This window comes from Amblyraja radiata, chromosome 4 (genome assembly GCF_010909765.2).
Source record: "Amblyraja radiata isolate CabotCenter1 chromosome 4, sAmbRad1.1.pri, whole genome shotgun sequence".
Classification (NCBI taxonomy): domain Eukaryota; kingdom Metazoa; phylum Chordata; class Chondrichthyes; order Rajiformes; family Rajidae; genus Amblyraja; species Amblyraja radiata.
Genome location: NC_045959.1, coordinates 30,368,932 through 30,391,736, shown reverse-complemented (window position 1 = coordinate 30,391,736; position 22,805 = coordinate 30,368,932). Strand labels below are relative to the sequence as shown.

Sequence of the window (22,805 nt, the reverse complement as noted above, 5' to 3'; positions counted from 1 at the left end):
ATAAAAATAATAAAAGACAAACAAAAATATATTAATAAAAATAAAAGGATTTGTTCTACAAAATTTGGATTCATTCAAAAGGCCGCACTTAATGGCCTAAGGCCTTAAGCCCCAGAGTATGCGGAGAAGAGCTACGTGGTCACAAGGAGAACGTACAAACCCCCTGTACCGACAGCAGCCATAGTTAGGATAAAATCCGGGTTTGTGTTGCTGTGAGGCAGCAACTCTACTGCTGCGCCACTGTGATGCCAGATCCATTGTACCTACCTCTACCACTTTCTCTGGCCTGCTTCTACCTGTCCTGCCTATTGGACATAGACACACAATGCTGGAGTAACTCAGCAGGACAGGCAGCAACTCTCTCCAGCATTTTGTGTCTATCTTCGATTTAAATCTGCATCTGCGGTTCCTTCCCTACACATCCTGCCCAATGGGCAGCTGCTTTTACTTTTGTATTGGCCTCATCCTTTTCATCTGCCCCTCTGCTGCCGTTGGCTCCAAACCCCTGCCACACTAGTTTAAACCTTCCAGATTAGCATCAGCACATGATCCTGCCCGGATGTTGGTCCTCTTCCAGTTCATGTGCAATCCATTCCTCTACCTCAGAAGAGATCACCTCTACCCCAGCACCTCGGCTTCGGTGGCGGCACAGTGCTGGAGCGCTGTCGCGGAGTGGAGCGGGCGATGCCTTGCCTGGGTCGCCACGCTGGATCGACGCGCTGGAGCTCCGGTGAGCTGTGACCGCCAAGTTCAACACCTCTGAGCTGCGGGTCTGCGGAGCGGAGCGGGCGGCCCCGACTTCAACATCGGGAGCCTGGGAGCTCCAAACCGGCGCGGCCTTGTCGGCTTCGGAAGCCGCGGTCTCCGGTAAGGAAGTGGCCGTTCCAGGTGGCCCAGCCGCTGAGAGGACTCTCCCGATGCCGGGGCAACAGCACCCAGCGAGAACGGCCAGGAACATCGGGCCTCCGTAGAGGCAATAGCGGAGGCCTCAATAGACCTGACTTTGGGAGAACTGGGGATGGGGACTGGACATTGTGCCTTCCCCCACAGTGGTAACCATTGTGGGGGGATGATTTTTGTGTGTAATGTGAATATGTTAGTTTGTGTCCAAGATGGCTGTCGGAAGGGAGAGTGGACGCTGGCGCGGTTTAGCTGCCGCTGCTCTCTCTTCACATTGTGTTTTTGATTTTTTTTGTCTTTGGATCGAATTCTGTCTTTAATTTGTGTATTGGTGATGTCTTTATTATTTATTTTACTCCGACTATATGTTTTTTACTCTTGTTAAATTCTGTAAGGTGTCCTTGAGACTTTTGAAAGGCGCCCACAAATAAAATGTATTATTATTATTATTATTATTTGGCCCATCAAGTTACTCCGCCATTCAATCATGGCTGATGTATCTCTCTTTCCTAACCCCATGCTCCTGCCTTCTCCCCATGACCCCTGACACCCGTACTAATCAAGAATTTATCTATCTCTCCCTTAAAAATATTCACTGACTTGGCCTCCACAGCCTTCTGTGGCAAAGAATTCCACAGATTCACCACCCTCTGACTAAAGAAATTCCTCATCATCTCCTTCCTAAAGGAATGTTGTTTAATTTTGATGCTATGACCTCTAGTCCGAGACTCTCCCACTAGTGGAAACATCCTCCCCATATCCACTCTATCCATGCCTTTCACTATTCTGTCCGTTTCAATGAGGTCCCACTCATTCTTTTAAACTCCAGCAAGTACAGGCGCAGTACCGTCAGTGTTCGGCAACTGCTTGGAGACATTCTTGAGCCTGGCACCAAGGAGGTAATACTCCAGACTAGACGTCTCGTTTGCGACCACAGAATTTCCTGTCTCTCTCGTCAAGTCAAGTCAAGTCAAGTTTATTCGTCACATACACATACGAGATGTGCAGTGAAATGAAAAGTGGCAATGCTCGCGGACTTTGTGCAAAAAGACAAACAAACAAACAACCAAACAAACTACAACAGAATGGAACAGAATCACATATTATTTTACATATTAAATATTGTGGGTGGAAGGAAAAGGAAAAAAAACAGCAATTAAAAAAAAAAAGCAGTAGAGTGGTACAGTAAAAGTTAGTCCCTGGTGAGATAGGAGTTTACAGTCCTAATGGCCTCTGGGAAGAAACTCCTTCTCAACCTCTCCGTTCTCACAGCATGGCAACGGAGGCGTTTGCCTGACCGTAACAGCTGGAACAGTCCGTTGCAGGGGTGGAAGGGGTCTTCCATGATTTTATTGGCTCTGGAGTTGCACCTCCTGATGTATAGTTCCTGCAGGGGGGCGAGTGAAGTTCCTATAGTGCATTCGGCCGAACGCACTACTCCCTGCAGAGCCTTCTTGTCCTGGGCAGAGCAATTCCCAAACCAGATTGTAATATTTCAGGACAAGATGCTTTCCACAGCCGCTGAGTAGAAGCACTGGAGGATCCTCGGAGACACTCTGAATTTCCTCAATTGCCTGAGGTGGTAAAGGCGCTGACACTGAGGTGGTAAAGGCGCTGTCTCCCTAACCCTATTGCTCTCCTTGATTCCACCCTCCCCCACTGTGCATTAGATTCATATGTTGTGTTGTAGACCTGTTTTGCAGGGCGGCACAGTGATGCAGCGGTAGAGTTGCTACCTTACAACGCCAGGGACCCGGGTTCGACCCTGACTATGGGTGGTGTCTGCACAGAGTTTGTTCGTTCACCCAGTGACCTGCGTGGGTTTTCTCCGGGATCTCCGGTTTCCTCCCACACTCCAAAGACGTACAGGTTTGTAGGTTAATTGGCTTGGTATAATGGTAAATTGTCCCTAGTGTGTGAAGGATAGTGCTAATGTGCAGGGGGGGTTGGTCGGCACGGAATTGGTGGGTCGAAGGACCTGATTCCAGGCTGTATCTCTAAACTAAAACCAAACCTGGTCACCAATGCTCTCTTCTGAAAAGCCTTTCCCACAATATTATCCTAAATTATGTATTTGTCGCTGTGCAGAATGGCCACAGCAGGGGAATCCTGCACGCCCTGTCTGCCCCTCTATTTCTCTGGTGGCCACCCAACCACAACTGTAGCTTCAGTGTGAACACCTCACAAATGACCACCTCACTAAAGCCCCTATCTATGATGCTCTCCAGCAACACACATACTTCCAGGCATGTCCAACTTTGGCTACAGCCTCTTGATATGGTCGTCCGGAACTACACCTGGGCACACATCCCACAGGTATAGTCACCAGGAACACTGGGAATTCCCCTGATCTCCCACAGGGGGAGCATTTGACTGATCTGATCATCATGTCTAAACAGCGAAGACAAAAGAGGAAAGTGAAAGATCTTAGCTTATCTGACCTTACCAGTGCTCAGACAAGGAGTGATTTCATGCAAGTTGGAGAAACTGTATCTTTCGCAGTCTGTTCTATTTCTGATATATTAAGGTCTAGGGCCAAGGTGAAATAATTAGAGCCAAGTCTTTCAGGAAAGACGTCAGGAAACACTTCTACATGCAAAGGATGGCAGACGTTTGTTCTGTTGCAAATAATGATTGATTCTGGGAAAATTATTTGTTTAAGACCCAGAAATGATGGAATTTTGTTAACCATTGGAAAGATTAAAAGGAAAAATTGAGGGAGTTCTCAGATCAGTCACAATCACACTCGGTGGCAGAAGACTACTGCGGGGCCAAATAGTCTTTTGCTGTCCAAGTTCTTCAAGATGATACAACTAAAATAATGTTTAATAAATATGCTATTACATAGTTTGTATTTTATTTTGTAAATTCATTGGATTCCATTCGTAGTGCATGATATAAGTGGATAGAGATAACTTTCAACTCAAACTAAACAAGTCAGTGTTAAAACCAGGGATGGGGAACCTTTTCATGTTGGAATGCCGCATTAAGTTAGCTGTGATCTAATGAGGCCATATCCAAGAAACTTCAATTAAATATGCTTCAAAATGTACATCATTTTGTTAAAATAATAATAATAATAATAATAGACATAGACAATAGACAATAGGTACAGGTGTAGGCCATTCAGCCCTTTGAGCCAGCACTGCCATTCACTATGATCATGGCTGATCACGCTGGGTGGGAGCTGATAAAGCCGGGTGGGAGCTGGGACAGGACAAAGGAGTGAAAGGTGGATACGGGTGAGGTGAAAATTTGGTTGGCAGATGATTGGAGAAAGGCCAGAGATGAAAAGACAAAAAAATGTGAGATAAGGATAGAAGAGTTGCAAATTGTGAAATCAGAAGAAGGATTATAGGCGAAAGAGGGAGGCAGAGGGGGGAGGCGAAAATGGTTGCGGATTCATTGGGAAATAGGAAACTGAGGTGGGAGAAGCGGTGGGGGAGGGGGGGAGATGAAAGAGAAGGGTGACGGCTTGTATGTAGGTTAGTTATCTATCTAATATTGAAGATGTCAAATATTTATATCATTAGGTTATAAGCATGCTCTGCAACCATTGAGCGGGAACTGGCACCATTGAGCGGGCACTGGCACCATTGAACCAGCACTGGCACCGTTGAGTTGGCACTGGATCCATCTATTGACACTGGCACCATTTGTTGACACTGGCACCATTGAGTGGTCACTGACACCATTGAACTGATACTGCCACCGTTGAGCTGACACTGCCACCATTGTCATTGGATCTAGATGTTGACACTGCCACCATTGAGCGGGCACTGGCACCATTGTCACTGGATCCAGATGTTGACACTAGCAACATTGAGCTGACACTGGCACCATTGTCACTGGATCCAGGTGTTGACACTGACACCCATTGATCTGGCACTGGCACCATTGTCACTGGATCCAGGTGTTGATACTGGCACCATTGTCACTGGATCTAGATGTTGACACTGCCACCATTGAGCGGGCACTGGCACCATTGTCACTGGATCCAGATGTTGACACTGGCACCATTATCACTGGATCCAGGTGTTGACACTGACACCCATTGATCTGGCACTGGCACCATTGTCACTGGATCCATCTATTGACACTGGCGCCATTTGTTGACACTGGCACCATTGAGTGGTCACTGACACCATCGAACTGATACTGCCACCGTTGAGCTGACACTGTCACCATTGTCACTGGATCCAGATGATGACACTGCCGCCATTGAGCTGACACTGGCACCATTGTCACTGGATCCAGATGATGACACTAGCACCAATGAGTGGTTACTGGCACCATTGTCACTGGATCCAGATGTTGACACTAGCACTATTGAGTGGTTACTGGCACCATTGTCACTGGATCCAGATGTTGACACTGCCACCATTGAGCTGACACTGGCACCATTGTCACTGGATCCAGATGATGACACTAGCACTATTGAGTGGTTACTGGCACCATTGTCACTGGATCCAGATGTTGACACTGGCGGTGAAGGGGCGCGCTTGCGCGCTGGGGCTCATCCAATGAAATCGCTAGTGCCTGTGGCCAGGTGGTGTCGGCCAATGAGCGGACGGGGATGACTGAGCTCCAGCGACACTGTCCAATAGGGGAGCGGGGAATGACGTTGCCCTGGGCTGTGGACCAATGAGAGGCGGACGGAGGAGCAGCCAATGGGGCGCGCTGTGTCAGGGCGGCCGCGGGGAGGGGGCGCCGGCCAATGGGAGCCGCCGTGTCATGCGGCCGGCAGCGTGAGGCGGTCGGTCGGTCGGGCGGTCGGTCAGCGTGAGGCGCCCAGTGTCTGCGGCCATGGCCCCGGTACCGCCACCGGCCCCGGCACCGCTCCCGCTCCCGCGCTGCGCCTTCATCGCCTGCCTCCTCATCCTCGGCGGCGTCTCCAGAGGGCTGGGTGAGTGAGGGGCCGATGGCAACAACAACTCGCGGTTTCCCAACATGGCGAGGGGGAGAGAGAGCGGGGAGGAGGGGAGGAGGGGAGGGGATGAGAGGAGGGAGAGGTGGGGGGGAGGGGATGAGGAGGTGGACGAGTTGGGCGGCGTGTGTGTGTGTGTGTAGGGGTGGGGTGTGTGTGGGTGTGAGTGTGGGGGGGGGTGGGGTGGGGGGTTTATCTGGCCGAGCCCAGGATTGTTTGCACCAGGCCCCAGGGTCTGCAAGTGCCTGAGACCTCAGCCCGTGTTTCTGTGATGAGTCCTGGTACCCCCTACCCCGAGGCGCCTGGTGAGCTTCGGTGCCCCTGGAGCTGACCACCCCTCCAGTCAACTGGCCGGTCCGGTCGGGAGCTACACTGATCATTAGAAAAACTGGTGGTGATTTTGTACATATCGTTTCGTCGTCTCTGCAATAGTTTGCCCCGTTTCTGCAAACATAAGGAAAAGATTGGTTGGTTATGACCATCAAGACTATGAATTAAAAACCTTTCAGTAATCACGTGTGATTGTTGTTTTGGGCAAACAACTTGACTAAATCGCTTCTGTAGGTTGAAAGTAAAAATGGGGGCATATTTGCCGTTCTTCTTGTGACCCCTTTTGCAAAGTTGATTGTGATATAAAATCTGGTTTGAAGTTTTGTGTTTTCCTTGTCGGGCAAAGGATTGATTTTTGGCTGATCAGTTGTTCCACTATGTAGAATTGTGAAAGCAGTGTGTACCGACAGGAACTACTTATATACAGTTACTGGAGATAAACCTTGCATTTCCCTTTGTAACAAAATAATAACTTGTCAAAAAGAAACATTTCCTGATACATACAGGTTATATAATAGATGTGACAATTATAACTTGGTTGGATGTCTTAAGTTTTAAGTAATTTTTAAGTAACATTTATATAATGGGTGTAATCAATTAATTGGTGCTGTGACAATTATAACTTGGCATGACAAGTTATTTTTGTTGTAGCTGATTTATGTTTAGTTGAGTTGGCTCAAGCGGACATTCTACACTGTAATATCTGGTTTCTTAGTTTAGTTTGGAGATACAGCATGGAAACAGGCCCTTCGACCCACTGAGTCCGCACTGACCATCGATCACCCGTTCACACGAGTTCTATGTTATTCTGCTTTCACACTCCCTTGCTTCCACGAAAGACAATGTCAAGAGGCCAAATAATCTACAAACCCACGCGTCTTTGGTTTGTGGGAGGAAACCGGAGCACCCGGTGGAAATTCACATAGTGACAGAGAGAATGTGCAAACTCCACACAGGCAGGACAGGACGCGGGTCAGATCGACCCATGGTCCCTGGATATGAGGCAGCTGCTCCACTGTGCTATTCTTAATTCTGGAGGTTGTCTCCCCCTCTCTTGGATGGGAGTGGGTAGTTGTGGGGAGGGGTTGTTGTGAGTGCAGTTGGTGGTAAATGTAATTCTGAGGCATGAAAGTGAAGTTGCCATAAGTTGTGGCAGAGATAAAAATACAATCTTGATGGATGTTCATGTGTCATTAACCATTGAAAAGAACAGTAATCTTTTGTTATGGTGAATGTTTGGACCAGAACTGGTATTTGCCTATGTAAAATCTATTTACATTAACTATTAACATTCAGTTTGTTGGAATGAGCATCTAACTATGCAAATTGCTGGCCAATGGTTGAATTACAGTCTCCCAGTGCAGTGTTTTGCTGCCTGTAGTGGCTGTAGAATAACAATGTTAACTTGTTTAAAAACCGGTTGAAAAAGTTTTGCAACCACCACTATCCATTTGGGCTGCGTAAATAACTAGTTGAATTAATACCAGAAAAACACTGTTGGAGGAACCCAGCGGGTGAGGCAGCACATGTAGAGGGAAATGCACAGACGATGTTTCTGGCTGGGACACTTCTTTAGACAAGATACAAGATACATTTATTTGTCACATGTGCCAGTTGGCACAGTGAAATGTGATCACCATACAGCCATACAATAAAATAAAGAACACAACACACGATAGAGTTCAACATAAAACATCCCCACACAGCAGAATCAAAAGTTTCCCACTGTGAGGGAAGTCGGTCATCTTCCTCTGATGTTCACTCATGGTCGGGGCCTCCGGAGCCCTCAGCAGTTGCCGCTACGGGCAGCCCGCCGCTCAGGCCCGCTCGCCGGGATGTTGGAACTCCGACGTCGGAACGGGAGGCCAACCTCAGCGGCTTGGACCTCCGAATCGGCTGCTTCCCACTGGAGTCCGCAGCTCCCGACATCCCCAGGTCACACCGGGTGGAGATTCACGCTGGCGGCCCTCGGCAAAGGGCCCCAGGGACTCCACGATGTTGAGGTCGGCGCCGCCCGCGCTGGGAGCTCTGCGAACCACAGCCCCGCAATGTTGGAGCAGCAGGCCCGACGCTCCTGAGCTCCAAACGGCGATACAGGTAGGTATCGCCTGCTCCGCGGTTAATCCAACGCCGCGCTGCAGAAGCTCTGGTCCGGTCTCCGGTGGGAAAGGCCGCTCCGATCCAGTGGTAGGGGGGGCAAGGACGCGACTCGGAGAAATAGTCGCATCCTTGCCAGAAAGCGACTGGGAAGCGGTTTCCCCCTTACCCTCCCCCCTCCCCCACATAGAAAAATGAAAGAATCCCCAAACAAAACTATTTAGACAAACTAAAATTTAAAAACGATAGGAAAAAACAGACAGGCTGTAGGCAGAGGCACCTTCAATGCAGTACCCCTAGTGGTCTCTAGTTCACTGGAGTACACTGGCGATAGCTGGTAGAAAGCGCTGAGTGGAAGGATTGAGTGGCAGATGTCAGGTGGGGAGAGAAAGGTGTTGATGGTAAACAAAGCAACTGGTGAAATATAAGAAAGGAAAACGGGGAGTGAAATATAGAACGGAGGGATAGGGGACCTGGTGGGATGGGTGATAATTGGATGAAAGATGTGGAGAAGAGGGAAAGGATCAGGATGAGAGAGAGCGGGTAAAGTTGAGTTTAATGTCATATGCAAAAGTACGGTAAGGTACAGGTGCGATCAATGGAAAGAAAGATGTTGGTGGATAAGCTGCGCAGATGATAAGGGGGGGGGGGGGTTAAACGTGACGTTGGAGAATACAGTGTTCGAGCTGTTGGGTTGCAGGCCACCCAAGTGGAATAGGAGGTGCTGTTCTTCCATTTTGTGTAGTGCCTCACTTTGGCAATGTAGGAAGCTGAGGGCAGAGAGGTCGGCATGGGAATTGAAGTGACAAGCAACTGGCAGCTCCAGCTGGCCCAGACAGACATAGTGCACGTGTTTGTCAAGGTAGTCATCTAGTCCACGCCTGGTCTCACCGATGTAAAGGAGGCCAGATGTATCGTATGAAATAGATGAAGTTGCAAGATGTGCGTGTAAACTTCTGCTTCACCTGGAAGAGTTGTCGAGGTCACTGAATGGAGGCAAGGGGGGAGTTGTAGGGGCAGATATTGCACGGCTTTAGTTGCATGGGAATTTGTCTGTGTAACGACGGGGATAAGCAAACCAAGGAGCCATGACTACAGTGGTCTCTGGTAAATATGGGTGACGCTCGCCCTCCCACAGTTGTGCATGGTTCCCTCACCTGTATCTCCCCACTTTCCCACTGTTCTGCTTCTGCCCCCCAGACAGAACAGCAGTAGTCTTTGCCTACTACCCACCAGCCTCTTCATTCAGCACAATGTTCTCTGACATTTTCACTAGCTTCAACAGGGTCCCACACCCCAGTCAGATCTTCCCCATCACTACACCTTTCTGCAGAGACCATTCTTTATGTGATTGTAGATTTTGAAGTTACTGCGCTTTTGAGTGCTTTTATTTTCTTCCCTGAAAGTACACGTGTATGCAGAGCTTCTGTAGTATTATTCAAGGGTGTTTAACAGCACAGCCTGTAAAGTCGTTACAAGTGGCCTTGTATGTTAAACTATTGAATAGTTTAATTGAATTGTGTTGAGTCTACATTTTCATTCTTAGTAGTAAATTCTTAGTTAAGATACATTTATTGCATAGAGGTTTGGGCATTGTGGTGTTGCTGATATGTTGTGTCTGGCTCATAATAATAATAATAATAATAACTTTATTTATAAAGCACTTTAAACAACTACAGTTGCCACAAAGTGCTGTACATGAGAAATCATGAACAAAAAGCTATTACAAACAATTAAAAACCATTAAAAACCGTACAACGAAGGACTATAAAAAACACACTAAAAATTAAAAGACATTAAAAGCACTAAAAACAGGAGCAATGCCTCAGCCAGTGTCGAAAGCCAAAGAATAAAAATATGTTTTTAGGGAGGATTTGAAGATGGACAGTGAGGGGGCCTGTCTGATGTGCAACGGCAAGGTGTTCCAGAGTGCCGGAGCAGCAACAGAAAAGGCTCTATCCCCTCTGAGCTTCCGCTTAGACCTTGGTACCTCAAGGAGCAGCTGATCAGCTGACCTGAGGCACCGGGCAGGAGCATATAGGTGGAGCAGCTCAGAGAGGTAAGGCGGGGCGAGCCCATTCAATGATTTAAAAACAAATAAAAGAATTTTGAAATGAACTCGAAAGTGCACTGGGAGCCAGTGTAGAGAGGCCAAAATTGGCGTAATGTGCTCCCTCTTTCGAGTTCCAGTCAAAAGGCGAGCGGCAGCATTTTGAACAAGCTGGAGACGAGCCAATGAAGCTCGTGCGACTCCAGAGTAGAGTGCGTTACAGTAATCCAGCCTAGATGTAATAAAGGCATGGATTACTGTTTCAAAATGCTCCCGCTCGAGAATGGGCTTCACCTTTGCCAGCTTCCTTAGGTGAAAGAAGCTGGACTTAACCACCGCGCCTATTTGTTTGTCTAGTTTAAAATCACCGTCCATCCTAAAACCCAGGTTCAAGACGGTTGGCTTTACAGACATTGCCAGTGGACCCAAGTCAACAAAGGGAGGTTCACGGCAGCCATTGGGGCCAAACAAAATCACCTCTGTCTTCTCTTCATTAAGTCCCACATGGCACAATCTGTTCAAGTTCAGCTGCTGCACTAACATTGTGTAGGAACAGAGCCATTCTTTGGAGGTACAGTGCCCTCCATAATGTTTGGGACAAGGACCCATCATTTATTTATTTGCCTCTGTACTCTGCAATTTGAGATTTGTAATAGAAACAATCACATGTGGTTAAAGTGCACATTGTCAGATTTTAATAAAGGCCATTTGTATACATTTTGGTTTCACCATGTAGAAATTACAGCAGTGTTTATACATAGTCCCCCCAGGGCACCACAGAGTTTGGGACACAGCAATGTCATGTAAATGAAAGTCATGTTTAGTATTTTGTTGCATATCCTTTGCATGCAATGACTGCTTGAAGTCTGCGATTCATGGACATCACCAGTTGCTGGGTGTCTTCTCTGGTGATGCTCTGCCAGGCCTGTATTGCAGCCATATTTAGCTTATGCTTGTGGGGGCTAGTCCTCTTCAGCATATAAAAAGCGTGTTTAATTGGGTTCAGATTGGGGGATTGACTTGGCCACTCAAGAATTGACAATTTTTTAGCTTTGAAAAACTCCTTTGTTACTTTAACAGTATGTTTGGGATCATTGTCTTGCTGTAGAATGAACCACCGGCCAATGGGTTTTGAGGCATTTGTTTGAACTTGAGCAGATAGGATGTGTCCATATACTTCAGAATTCATTATGCTTCTACCATCAGCAGTTTCATCATCAATGAAGGTAAGTGAGCCACTACCATCAGCAGCCATACATGCCCAGGCCATAACACCCCACCACCGTGTTTCACAGATGAGGTTGGATGCTTTGGATCTTGGGCAGTTCCTTCTCTCCTCCATACTTGGCTCTTTCCATCAATCTGATATGTTAATCTTCATCTCGTCTATCCACGTCCTTTTTCCAGAACTGTGGTTGCTCTTTTAAGTACTTGGCAAACGGTAACCTGGCCATCCTATTTTTGCAGCTAACCAGTGGTTTGCATCTTGCAGTGTAGTCTCTGTATTTCTGTTCATGAAGTCTTCAATGGACAGTGGTCATTGACAAATCCACACCTGACCCCTGAAGGGTGTTTCTGATCTGTTGGACAGGTGTTTGGGGATTTTTCTTTATTATAGAGCGAATTCTTATGTCATCAGCTGTGGAGGTCTTCCTTGGCCTGCCAGTCCCTTTGCGATTAGTAAGCTCACCAGTGCTCTCTGTCTTCTTAATGATGTTCCAAACAGTTGATTTTTGGTAAGCTAATGTTTGGCTGATGTCTCTAACAGTTTTACTCTTGTTTCTCAGTCTCATAATGGCTTCTTTGACTTTTATTGACACAACTTTGGTCCTCATGTCTGTAGTGGCGACTACGGAGGGTTCATGGCCCCACCACGGGTGAACAAGGAGGAGGCCTGACTGAACTTTGTGCCTTCCACCACAGTGAAGAATGCTGTGGTGGATATTTGTGTTAAATCTTATTAGTGTATTGTGCCGCTGCTGGCAAATTAATTTCACTGCACCTTCGGGTGTATGTGACGAATAAAATCGACTTTGACTTTGACTTTAAACAGCAATAAAAGTTTCCAAAGGTGATGGAAAGACTGAAGGAACGATGAGGTGCTGAGTGCTCTCTTATACTTGCATTAAGGAGGCAATTAAACATACCTGAGCAATTACAAACGCCTGTGAAGCCATGTGTCCCAAACATTGTGCTTTGAAATGAGGGGGACGATATAACACAGCTGCAATTTCTACATGGTGAAACCAAACTGTATAAAAATGGCCTTTATTAAAATCTGACAATGTGCACTTTAACCACATGTGATTTTTTTCTATTACAAATCGCAAATTGTGGAGTACAGAGGCAAATAAATATATGACGGGTCTTTGTCCCAAACATTATGGAGGGCACTGTATGGGGGAAAAGCACGCATTTTAAAAGAAGCTGTCTTTTATCGTAGGACAAGAAGTATTGAACTACTGAGCAGTTTATATCTTCAGAAAAAATGTTTGCCAATTAAATTTGTAATAATGAATGAATTTGGAATAAATTAAAGAAAAGTCTGGCTCAGAGATGGACATGAACAAAAAAGAAGTGAGAGTAGATAAACATGGTGTTATGCCAGAAATGTGGTTATTTGTGCATGAACAGACTTTCTGTGGTGGGAAGTTTGATACATATCTAATGACCTGAAAATAATTACATAGCACACAAAATAGGACATTTATTCATTTTCCAAAAGTATTTTAATGTTTTTGGGTTTCATTTGTTTTAAAATTATGTAAAAGATGAAGGAAATTTTCAAGGACGTTTAAATGTCTCATGTACCATCAACAGAACAATTAAGTTATTACTTGCTGCCGCTTAACTGGCCCATAAATGCATTAACAAAGATAATATAATATATAAAAATATAATTAATTTATAATTGTAATGCTTGATAACCATAATTGTGCAAAAACTGAAGTTTGTATTGCAACCGAAGACATAGTCCATAGAAGATCATAGTTGTTGACATTAGTGTTGTGTAGTTTTCAAGAATTTGATAGATATTGAGAAGAAGCTGTTCTTGAACCTGGTGGTTCTTGCTTTAAGTTTGTCATGGTTTACTTTGTTCACTTGCAAACGCTTGTTTACATGGACAACTTTGGCAATGTCATGGGGCTGACTAATGTGGGAAATTAAGGCTTCTGATGCTACTATTTTGTTAGGGCACTATGCTGAGATTACACTAATCTTTATTTTTTTTAAATACAGTACTCTTCAAATCTGTATTTTTTACTAATTCTTCAATTTTCAAGTTGTTTTCTATAATTTAGGGTTTGAGGCATGGAGCCAGATTGCATAGTTGAGTGATCAAGAGAGCGGGCCAGCTCAATTTTCTCATGTGGCCCATGTACATAAGTGTTGGTGATGAAAAGGTCTGATGTGATGCATATACCTTTGTATGTGTACTTGAGTTTTTTTACATTTTAATTATATTAGCGTGACTTCTGGAAATGGCTTTACCTGTGGATATTCCTTTCGACATCACCAAAAGGTGCTTTCAAACACCTTTCTACACCAACCCACTCGACTCTATTTCTGAAATCAATTAATGAGCAGAGCCCTCTGTTCCCAATTGAATATCGGGAATATCAAGCCATTCCCTTTGGACCATAGCCCAAATCACATCAATGCAATCCTTTTATTGGCTACCCCTCTGAGTTTAAAATGGACCTTATGCATTTTTGGATATATATTATCTGAGTTACACTTGTCTTGCTTTTATCTAGACCTTGGTATCACTGGACCTGATTCTACTTGGTCATACTTGTGAACCTACATAGAACGCTATTAACAATTATCTGTTTTGTTCATTGTCTTGCATTTGTTCTCCATGAAGTTTTGCTTTTCCTAGTTTGTGTTTTTCTACCATGGCCTCTTCTCCTTTTTCCTGTAATCTTCACACTTGACCATCTTTATGTTTTGGCCTTAATTTTAACCTCTGCATTATCAATAGATAGCTGGAAACTATCCCAGAGCACTTTCGTTTTCTGCTCTCCCTTGTGTTTTCCTCATTTTAGGACAGGACTACTTTCTTCACGTATCTGACAGAAAGTTGCTTGTGTGGCTATGTGCTTACATTTTATATGATTATGCCCTTGTTGTCTTGTGCATTATATTATATTAAAGTCACTACATAAATTAAAGAGTACTCTTTCTCAATATTGACTAGAGCTTCCTTAATGCGAAGGGCTTAGACAGGGCATAATTTGTTATGTGTATCCAAGTGATTCTCATGAAACTGTACGTGGATAGTCCAGCTCAAGGATATACTGGGAACAGTGAACATAACTCCGTAAGTATTAATCGAAGGTAGACACAAAATGCTGGAGTAACTCAGCAGGACAGGCAGCATCTCTGAAGAGAAGTAATGGGTGATGTATTGGGTCGAGACTTTTCTTCAGACTGAAGAATACTCCATAAGTATTAAGATGGTTTTGAATATGGATAAGATCTGAGCCTGAGGGAAGGTACTAAATTGTGGCAAGGCCGATTACAACAAAACTAGGTAGGTCTCAGTTATTGGAGCTTAATTTGGGAATTTTAATGGGTGTGTACACATCAGACATGTAGGAGCTGATCTGAATTCATGGTCTAGTAAGGAAGAAAGATGAGGATCGCAAGGTAAAGGAACCTTGGATGGCTAGAGAGATTCTAATTTCGATCACAAAGCACAACGATGTGTATGTTAAAATTGAAATCAGATTGAGCCTTTGGAGGAAAGAGGAAATAATTTCAGCAGGTAATTAGAAGGGCCAAAAGTGGCCATGAAATGTAATTGGCAAGATGGATTAAAGAAGGACAGCACGTTCACCAATGGTGGAGTTGCTGCCTTACAGTGTCAGAGCCCCGGGTTCAATCCTGACCACGGGAGCTGATGGTAGCGAGTTTGTATGTTCTCCCTGTTGGCGCGTGGGCTTTCTACGGGTGCTCAGGTTTCTTCCCACATTCCAAAGATGTGCCGGCTTGTAGGTTAACTGGCTTCTGTCAATTGTCTCTAGTGTGTAGGATAGAGCCAATGTATGTGTGATCTTTAATTAACACTGGGCATAATCATATAACACTTTATTTGACTCTGTGTAGAAGGGTGTATTTCCACGCTGTATCTCTAAAACTAAAACTCCCAAGTATTTCTATATGCACATTAGAAACAAGAGGATAACTAGGGAGAAGATAGAACCACACTCAAGTATAAAGATATTTATGCTTGAAGCTGGGATGTAGGTGAGGTACAAAACAAGTACTTTGCATCTGTGTTCACCAAGGAGGAGGACATGGATAGTGACATCAGTGTGGGGTATACCAAAATGCTAGATGGTGGTGGGTGTTTGGAAATTAGTATAACAGATGAATCCCCAGGGCCTGATATGATATCCCAGGTTATTTAAGTAGATGAAAGGATATTGCAGAGGGATTAACAAAGATTTTTGCACCTTTAGCCACAGGCGAGATTCTGGAGGGCTAGAGAATAGCCGATGTTTTTTCTTTGTTTAAGAAGGAAGGTGGGGATAATCCAGGAATATGTGGAATGATGAAACTCACATCAGTGGTAGGGCTGTTTGGGAGTATTCTTTGCGTTAGCGTTTACCCGTATTTGTAAGAGAATGTGCTAATTAGGGACAGCCAGCATGGCTTTGACTGTGTTAGGTCATGTTTTGCCAACTTGATTTGAGTTTTTTGAGGAGGAGGAGGTTTTGAGGTGGTGACAAAGGTGTTTGATGAGGGCAGGACAGTGGATGTTGTTTACATAGATGTTGGCATGACATTTGAAGTTACTCCCCCTCCCCTCACCCCACTCACCGTCAACAACATCACAGTCAAATCTGTGGAGTCTTTTAAGTTCCTGGGAACCATCATCTCCAATGGGGGGCTACCATCGACTCCACAGTCAAAAAGGCACAACAGAGGATGTAATTCCTGCGGCAGCTGAGGAAGCACAATCTGCCACAGGCAATGATGGTCCAATTCTACACGGCCATCATAGATTCTGTTCTCACCTTCTCCATCATGGTCTGGTTTGGTTCAGCCACGAAGCAAGACACCTGGAGGCTGCAGCGAATCGTCCAATCAGCAGAGAAGATTATTGGCTGCAACCTTCCCTCCATTGATGAACTGTACACTGCAAGGGCCAGGAAGCGAGCGGGCAAAATCATCTCTGACCACTCTCACAAACTCTTTGAATCACTTCCCTCTGGAAGGCGACTCCGGACTGTCAAAGCTGCCACAGCCAGACATAAAAACAGTTTTTATCCACGAGTAGTTGCTCTACTCAACAGCCAAAAATTGCCGGGAGCTCGCAGGTCACAGGTTGGTGACCTGTTTTTCCGGAGCTCCCGCAACAACAGCTTTGTTTGGAGGGCGGCAGCTTCGACCACCCTGGGCTGCGGAGTTTGAACCGACCCGTTCGCGGAGCTCGGATTCAGCCGCGGGACTGACTTACCATCACCCGGCGGGGTCACAACATCGGAAGCCTGGTTCGCAGAGGGAGAACAAGGAGGGAAGAGACAAAGACTTTATGACTTTTGCCTTCCATCACAATGAGGAGGTGCCTGGTGAACTCACTGTGGTGGATGTTAAATTTGTTTATTGTGTGTTTTTGTTATTTTTATTATATGTATGACTGCAAGGCACGAACTTTCGTTCAGACCGTAAGGTCTGAATGACAATAAAGGATACTTTGACTTTGACTTACCTAAGGTAGTGGAGGTTGATGCAGGAACATGAGAGGGATTATAGCTGAAAAAGATTGAACTTTTGTATATTATGCAAGTCATTTGTTGTCATTGAGGTGCCCAAACAGAAAGACTTATGTGCAGATCTTAGTTTTGATTGAGTGGTGTAGAGAATTTCAGTTTACTCACATAGAAAAAGTAAGATTATTAGAATGTTTTATGAATTAAAATCCCAAAGGGGGTTCACTGAGTTTTATTTTGGTAAACTCCAGTGATCAAGGATGCAATCTTGCTTGACTATTTCTGGCTTCCGGAATTTTGTACCAAATGGATAACATGGTTGTAAAATGCAGAAGTGACATTTGCACTGAAAAAAGTCATTACTAAACAACTATTGTGTCTGAAAGGAAATTGTTTCTTTAAGATGTCCTTCTGGTTTGGCCAAAGTCAGTTGTGCAATATCTCCTCTGTGAATTAAGTTGAACAGGAAAATGGGGAACGGTTATCTGGTGAATAAATATGAAAATACATTTTATTACGTCCCAATCTGAGAATTTTCTTTTCATCTGTCTTTTGATGGTATTAGTATTGAGTTTCATCAAGCTGCAGAGAACACTAAGATACCAGTCACCATCAGGAATTTGCTGTGTTTTTTGAAAACTTGAATGAATTTGTACATTCAGGTAGCCTCTTGTACGATTACACAAATTACCCGATGTTTAACTTCATTTTGGTGTTTGTGTTCTGTGTTTTTCCTAGCCCAAATTGGATTGTTGATCAAAAGTACACCTTTTGTTTTAAAAGAAGGGATCAACCATGCAATCACAGTTCAGTCTGTCCAATGTTGATGGTGGGAAAACATTGAGATGATGATCTGGTGCAATTAATTTGTATCCAAACAAAGCGTGTGTTGGGAAATGAAAGGCAACACAATTTTTATGTAGGCCATTTTTTTAAACCAACTTCAAGTTCTCTAATGTGTATAGAATTTCCAAAAATCATTAGACAAATGTATTTGCAACGTTAAATCTCCTTGGATTGGAAGAGACACGAGCCATATTTTTCAATTAAGCTGTCGAGGGACAGAAAATAAATAGTAGTGGTGAATGACCATTTTTCTTGAAAGCCAATGATTTGATGGTCTTCTCTATCATACAGGTTGCAGAATGAGATTCTTTAGAAGTAGCATTGCCCATTTGTTGCCATTTAAGTTTCTTTCTGTATTTCTCCATCAATGAAAATAATTTCTCCATATCAGTCATGTAAAAATCTTTTAATATTTTAAAAGGCCGGTCATAGCTTGAGGCCTGCTGTTCCACTTAATATCTGAATCCCATATTCAATTTCTCAATTCCACTTTCCTATTTGTAGTTAACCTTTTTATTAATGTGCTGACATCTATCTATTCAGACTGGAGTGTACTTTAATGGCCAGGCAGTCATAGTGTTTGGAGTGCACAATTTGAAAGTTGTTTGGCTCCAAGTGATGAAAGATCTCATCATCTAAGTCCTAAATGGCTGACCTCATGACTCCAATTTTTTTGTAGTTCTGTATTTTTCTTCCAAGAAGAACAGATTTTCATCTCTTGTAGCACATGCGGTTAAGAATGTTATACATTATGATGTAGTCTCCTAATTCTTCTAAACTTTGGAGGATAAATGTCCATTTCATTTGACGTTTCATATCACAATATGAAATAGTTTATATCACTTTATTTCTTAGAATAAATGGGAGGTCATTTAAGACTGAGGTGAGAAAATCTTTTTCACCCAGAGAGTTGTGAATTTATGGAATTCCCTGCCACAGAGGGCAATGGAGGCCGTCACTGGATGGATTTAAGAGAGAGTTAGATAGAGCTCTAGGGGCTATTGGAGTCGAGGGATATGAGAAGGCAGGCACAGGTTATTGATAGGGAATGATCAGCCAGGATCATAATGAATGGCGGTGCTGGCTTGAAGGGCCGAATGGCCTCCTCTTGCACCTAGTTTCTATGTTTCTACAAGATACAGTAGGTGGTGGAAGTCTGAACTAAAACTCTCGTCTGGACCACTTCCGGTTTGCTTTTAAAAAAATATTTGCACAAAAACGGTACCCTTTATCGCTAGGTTCTTTCGCCACCTTACTCACTGTTCTCCTCTCCAAGCGCACCAGGTTTTGTTCCGATCGGTGGAATAATACAAAAGTTATGAAGGTTTAAAAAATCATGAAATCAGCAGATTGGTATTCTCGCCTGTCTGTCACCATGAAGGTAACGCCCCTTCCGGCACCTGCGGGAGAATAAATCCCCGGAGGCGGGACTGAGTCCGTGAGCCGCGCTGATTGATTCTGCAAGAGTGGAGTCGGGGAAGCCGCTGTGTGGCGTAGAGGAAAGCCGCTGTGGGGAGCCGGGAGGTGCTGTGTGGTGGCGCGGCCAGTGGCCGCTGTATGGAGTCCCTCCACCCCCACCCCCCGTTCCTCCCCCTTCCCCCTCCCCTTCTTCCCTACACCCCTCCTCCCCAGACACCCCCGCCTCCCCACACTCCCCCCTCCCTCCCACGCACCCACCCACACCTCCCCATTACCCCCCCCCCCCCCACAACACCCCCCCCCCCACACCTTCTACACACCAAAGAAAAAATCCCAGCCTATCCAACCTGTCCCTTTAACTCAAGTCCTACACCGTGCTGAATTTCAGGGCATTGCAGTAATTCCACCCTGCACCCTTTCCAACTTAATGACATCCTTCCTACAGCTGGGGGGCACAAACTGCATTTAGTACTCTAAATGTGGTCTCACCAACGACATTATAATATCACAATGTTTATACTCGATACCCTTCACAATGAAGGCAAGAAAGTGTTGTCTTCACCATAGTAGGGAACCATGCACTAGATCTCTGTTCTGCAATACTCTCCAGGGTTCATCCATTTGCTGTTTAAGTCCTGTCTAGTTTAACGTAGTAAAGTATTGCACATCATTCTTGTCCGAGTTAAATTCTATTTATCATTCCTTGGTCTCTTCCCAATTGATTTAGATCCTGCTGTAAACTTGGATAATCGTCCTCTCGTCCGCTGTGCCACCAATTTTGGTGCCATCTACAAATTTACTCTTAGAATTTGGGTATTTACTCTCTTAGAATAGCTGGGTTCGAGAGATCAATTTAAAGGATTCTACGTTAGTTACGTATAACTTTATTTGAACAGAGCATGAAAATAGTGTTGATTGCATCCTCTGTTGATTATATCCTTTGGAAATTAAAGCTTAGATTTTGATGAGGATTTGTATTGTGTTTTGTGGACAGGAAAGACTTTAAGTTGAATTAGTCTAACGCCACAGAATTGTCTGCCTCTATCCAGTTCCTGCGACCATGTTGTAATGGTGGTGGTGATTTTTGGCAAGGTTAATACTGTAGACTAAAAAATTAACAGATAGGTAAACCTTTGTTAGGGATGGATATTACATTTGAACAGCACGGATATTACTTGGTCCTTTGGGCTGAACGTTGGCTGGTTATTGCTGTATATATACCTTATTCTGGTGAATTGAGCAGAGGAATTAGGATGTCATGTTGTAGCTGTGCAAAATGTTGGTTAACAGCAGCATTGGAAGGAAATGGTAGCAGTAGAGAGTGTGTAAAAAAGATTCTCCCAGATGTTGCCTGGAATGTAGGGAATTAGTAGAGATTGGATAGGCTGGATTTATTTTCATTGGAATGTAATTACCTTTAAGGTTTATAAAATTGACGACTGTTGGGATAGCGGTCAATTTTTTCCCCCACGGAAGACAAGTCTTGAACTAGTGGGTGCAGGTGTAAACTGCAGGAAAAATTGAAAGGAGATCTGAGGTTAAGTTTTTCAAACAGAGATTAGTGGTTATCTGGTATGAGACAAAGATGATGGTACAATAAAATTACAATAGCACATGAATTGATACTTGGATATGCGTGTAGTGCAGGTATGTGGAATTGGTGCAGATAAGCTTTAAGGGCCTGTCCCACTTGGCGATTTTTTTTGGCGACTGCGGCATCTTTGACTGACGTATCAAGTCACCGAAAACGTTGCGGTGTGATGACGTATTGACGCGCGGTGTTTCCTCAAGTGTCGCAACTTTTTTTTGTCGCCGCTGGATTTTGAAATGTTCAAAATCTTTCGGCGACCCTGATACTTCAGTCAATGACACCGGCAGTCGCCGAAAAAATCGCCAAGTGGGACAGGCCCTTTATAGTGGGTTGACAGGGCGTGTTTCTGTGCAATCAATCAATGAACGTGTGATAAATGGGAAGTCCACGATGAAACATATCCAGCATTTAGTGTCTATCTTCGGTGTATCTGCCGTTCCTTCCTACACAGGGTTAATTTCTTCAGGGCAAGATGTGAAAGTTACACTCTTGCTGATTACATCGATCCAATCCTTTCTGCAGGAAACACAACCATATAATACTTTAGCTACCATTCAATCTGCTGAGATGCAAGCTGTGGCAGAAATATTTGTTGCGAAATCTTGGATGATTGGTAGGTTTTAAATATTTTGCCTCTGCATGCACATTGCTTGGACTAAAGTTTAATTGCTCAAGCAAACAATTGGCAATGTGATTTAAATTTTGCAACATCTATTTAAATTATTATGATTATTTTTGCATATCAACAGTAAGAATAAAACAATTCCAATGTTCTTTATAAAAGCAGAAGACAGATGTCCTTTACTGAGTGCTTTAGTTTGCTTTAGTTTTAGAGATGCAGCATAGAATAGAAACAGATCCTTTGGCCCACTGTCCATCCCAACCATTGATCGACCATTCACACTAGTTCTATGTTATCCCACTTTTTCATCCACTCCCTACACATTAGCACCAATTTTCAGAGGCCAATGAACCTACAAACCCACATGTCTTTAGGATGTGGGAGGAAACCAGAGCACTCGGAGAAAACCCACAAGGTCTCATAGGGAGAACATGCAAACTCCGCACACAGACAGCAGCTGAGGTCAGGATTGAACCTGGCTTCCTGATATTGCGAGGCAGCGGCTCTCTACCAGCTTTAGACCAGACATTAAAGATACAACCATGGAAACAGGCCCTTTGGCCCACTGAGTCTGCGCTGACCAGCGATCATCCCGTACACTGGCAGTATCCTACACACACTAAGGACAATTTCCAATTTTTCCGAAGCCAATTAATCTACAAACCTGTCCGTCTTTGGAGTGTTGGAGGAAACCGGAGCACCCGAAGGAAACCTGTGCGGTCACAGGGAGAATGTACAAACTCCGCACACAAACAGCACCCGAGGTCAGGATCGAGCCCGGGTATCTGGCGCTGTGAGGCAGCAACTCTACCACTGTGCTGCTGTGCATTGTGACGTCCTTACTCCTGCCATGTCAAACATTTCTGCCAGGTCTTCTTACCTCACAACAGAGAGGAGGCGTCACAAGTAACAGTGACTGCAAAGTACTTCAGGACGAGACTCCATGCTGGTCTTTGTGACAACAATACGTGTTTCATTATATGCACTTCACGGATCTGGGACGTGTGCCTAACGATTGACAATTCCTTTTATCAAGCGGAGTTTAGAAGAATGATGGGGGACCTCATTGAAATGACCAGAATAGTGAAGGAAAGGCTTGGATCGAGTGGATGTGATGCTTCCACTAATGGGAGAGTCTAGGACTAGAGGTCATAGCCTCAGAATTAAAGGACGTTCTTTGAGGAAGGAGATGAGGAGAAATTTCTTTAGTCAGAGGGTGGAGTTTTTTGCCACAGAAGGCTGTGGAGGCCGTCAGTGGATATTTTTAAGGCAAAGGATCGATAGATTCTTGATTAGTATGG

General features: G+C 44.5%; 1 protein-coding gene across 1 annotated transcript in view; it reads left to right on the top strand.

Annotated features, from left to right (window-relative positions):
- The first annotated feature begins 5,623 nt into the window (after positions 1–5,623).
- The window catches only part of LOC116971962 (TGF-beta receptor type-1-like), a 63,769-nt gene continuing 46,587 nt past the window's right edge, over positions 5,624–22,805 (top strand). The window contains exon 1 of the mRNA XM_033019182.1: positions 5,624–5,806. Within this exon, the coding sequence (XP_032875073.1) occupies positions 5,707–5,806 (100 nt within the window). The 5' untranslated portion in view covers positions 5,624–5,706. The remainder of the gene's footprint in view (positions 5,807–22,805) is intronic.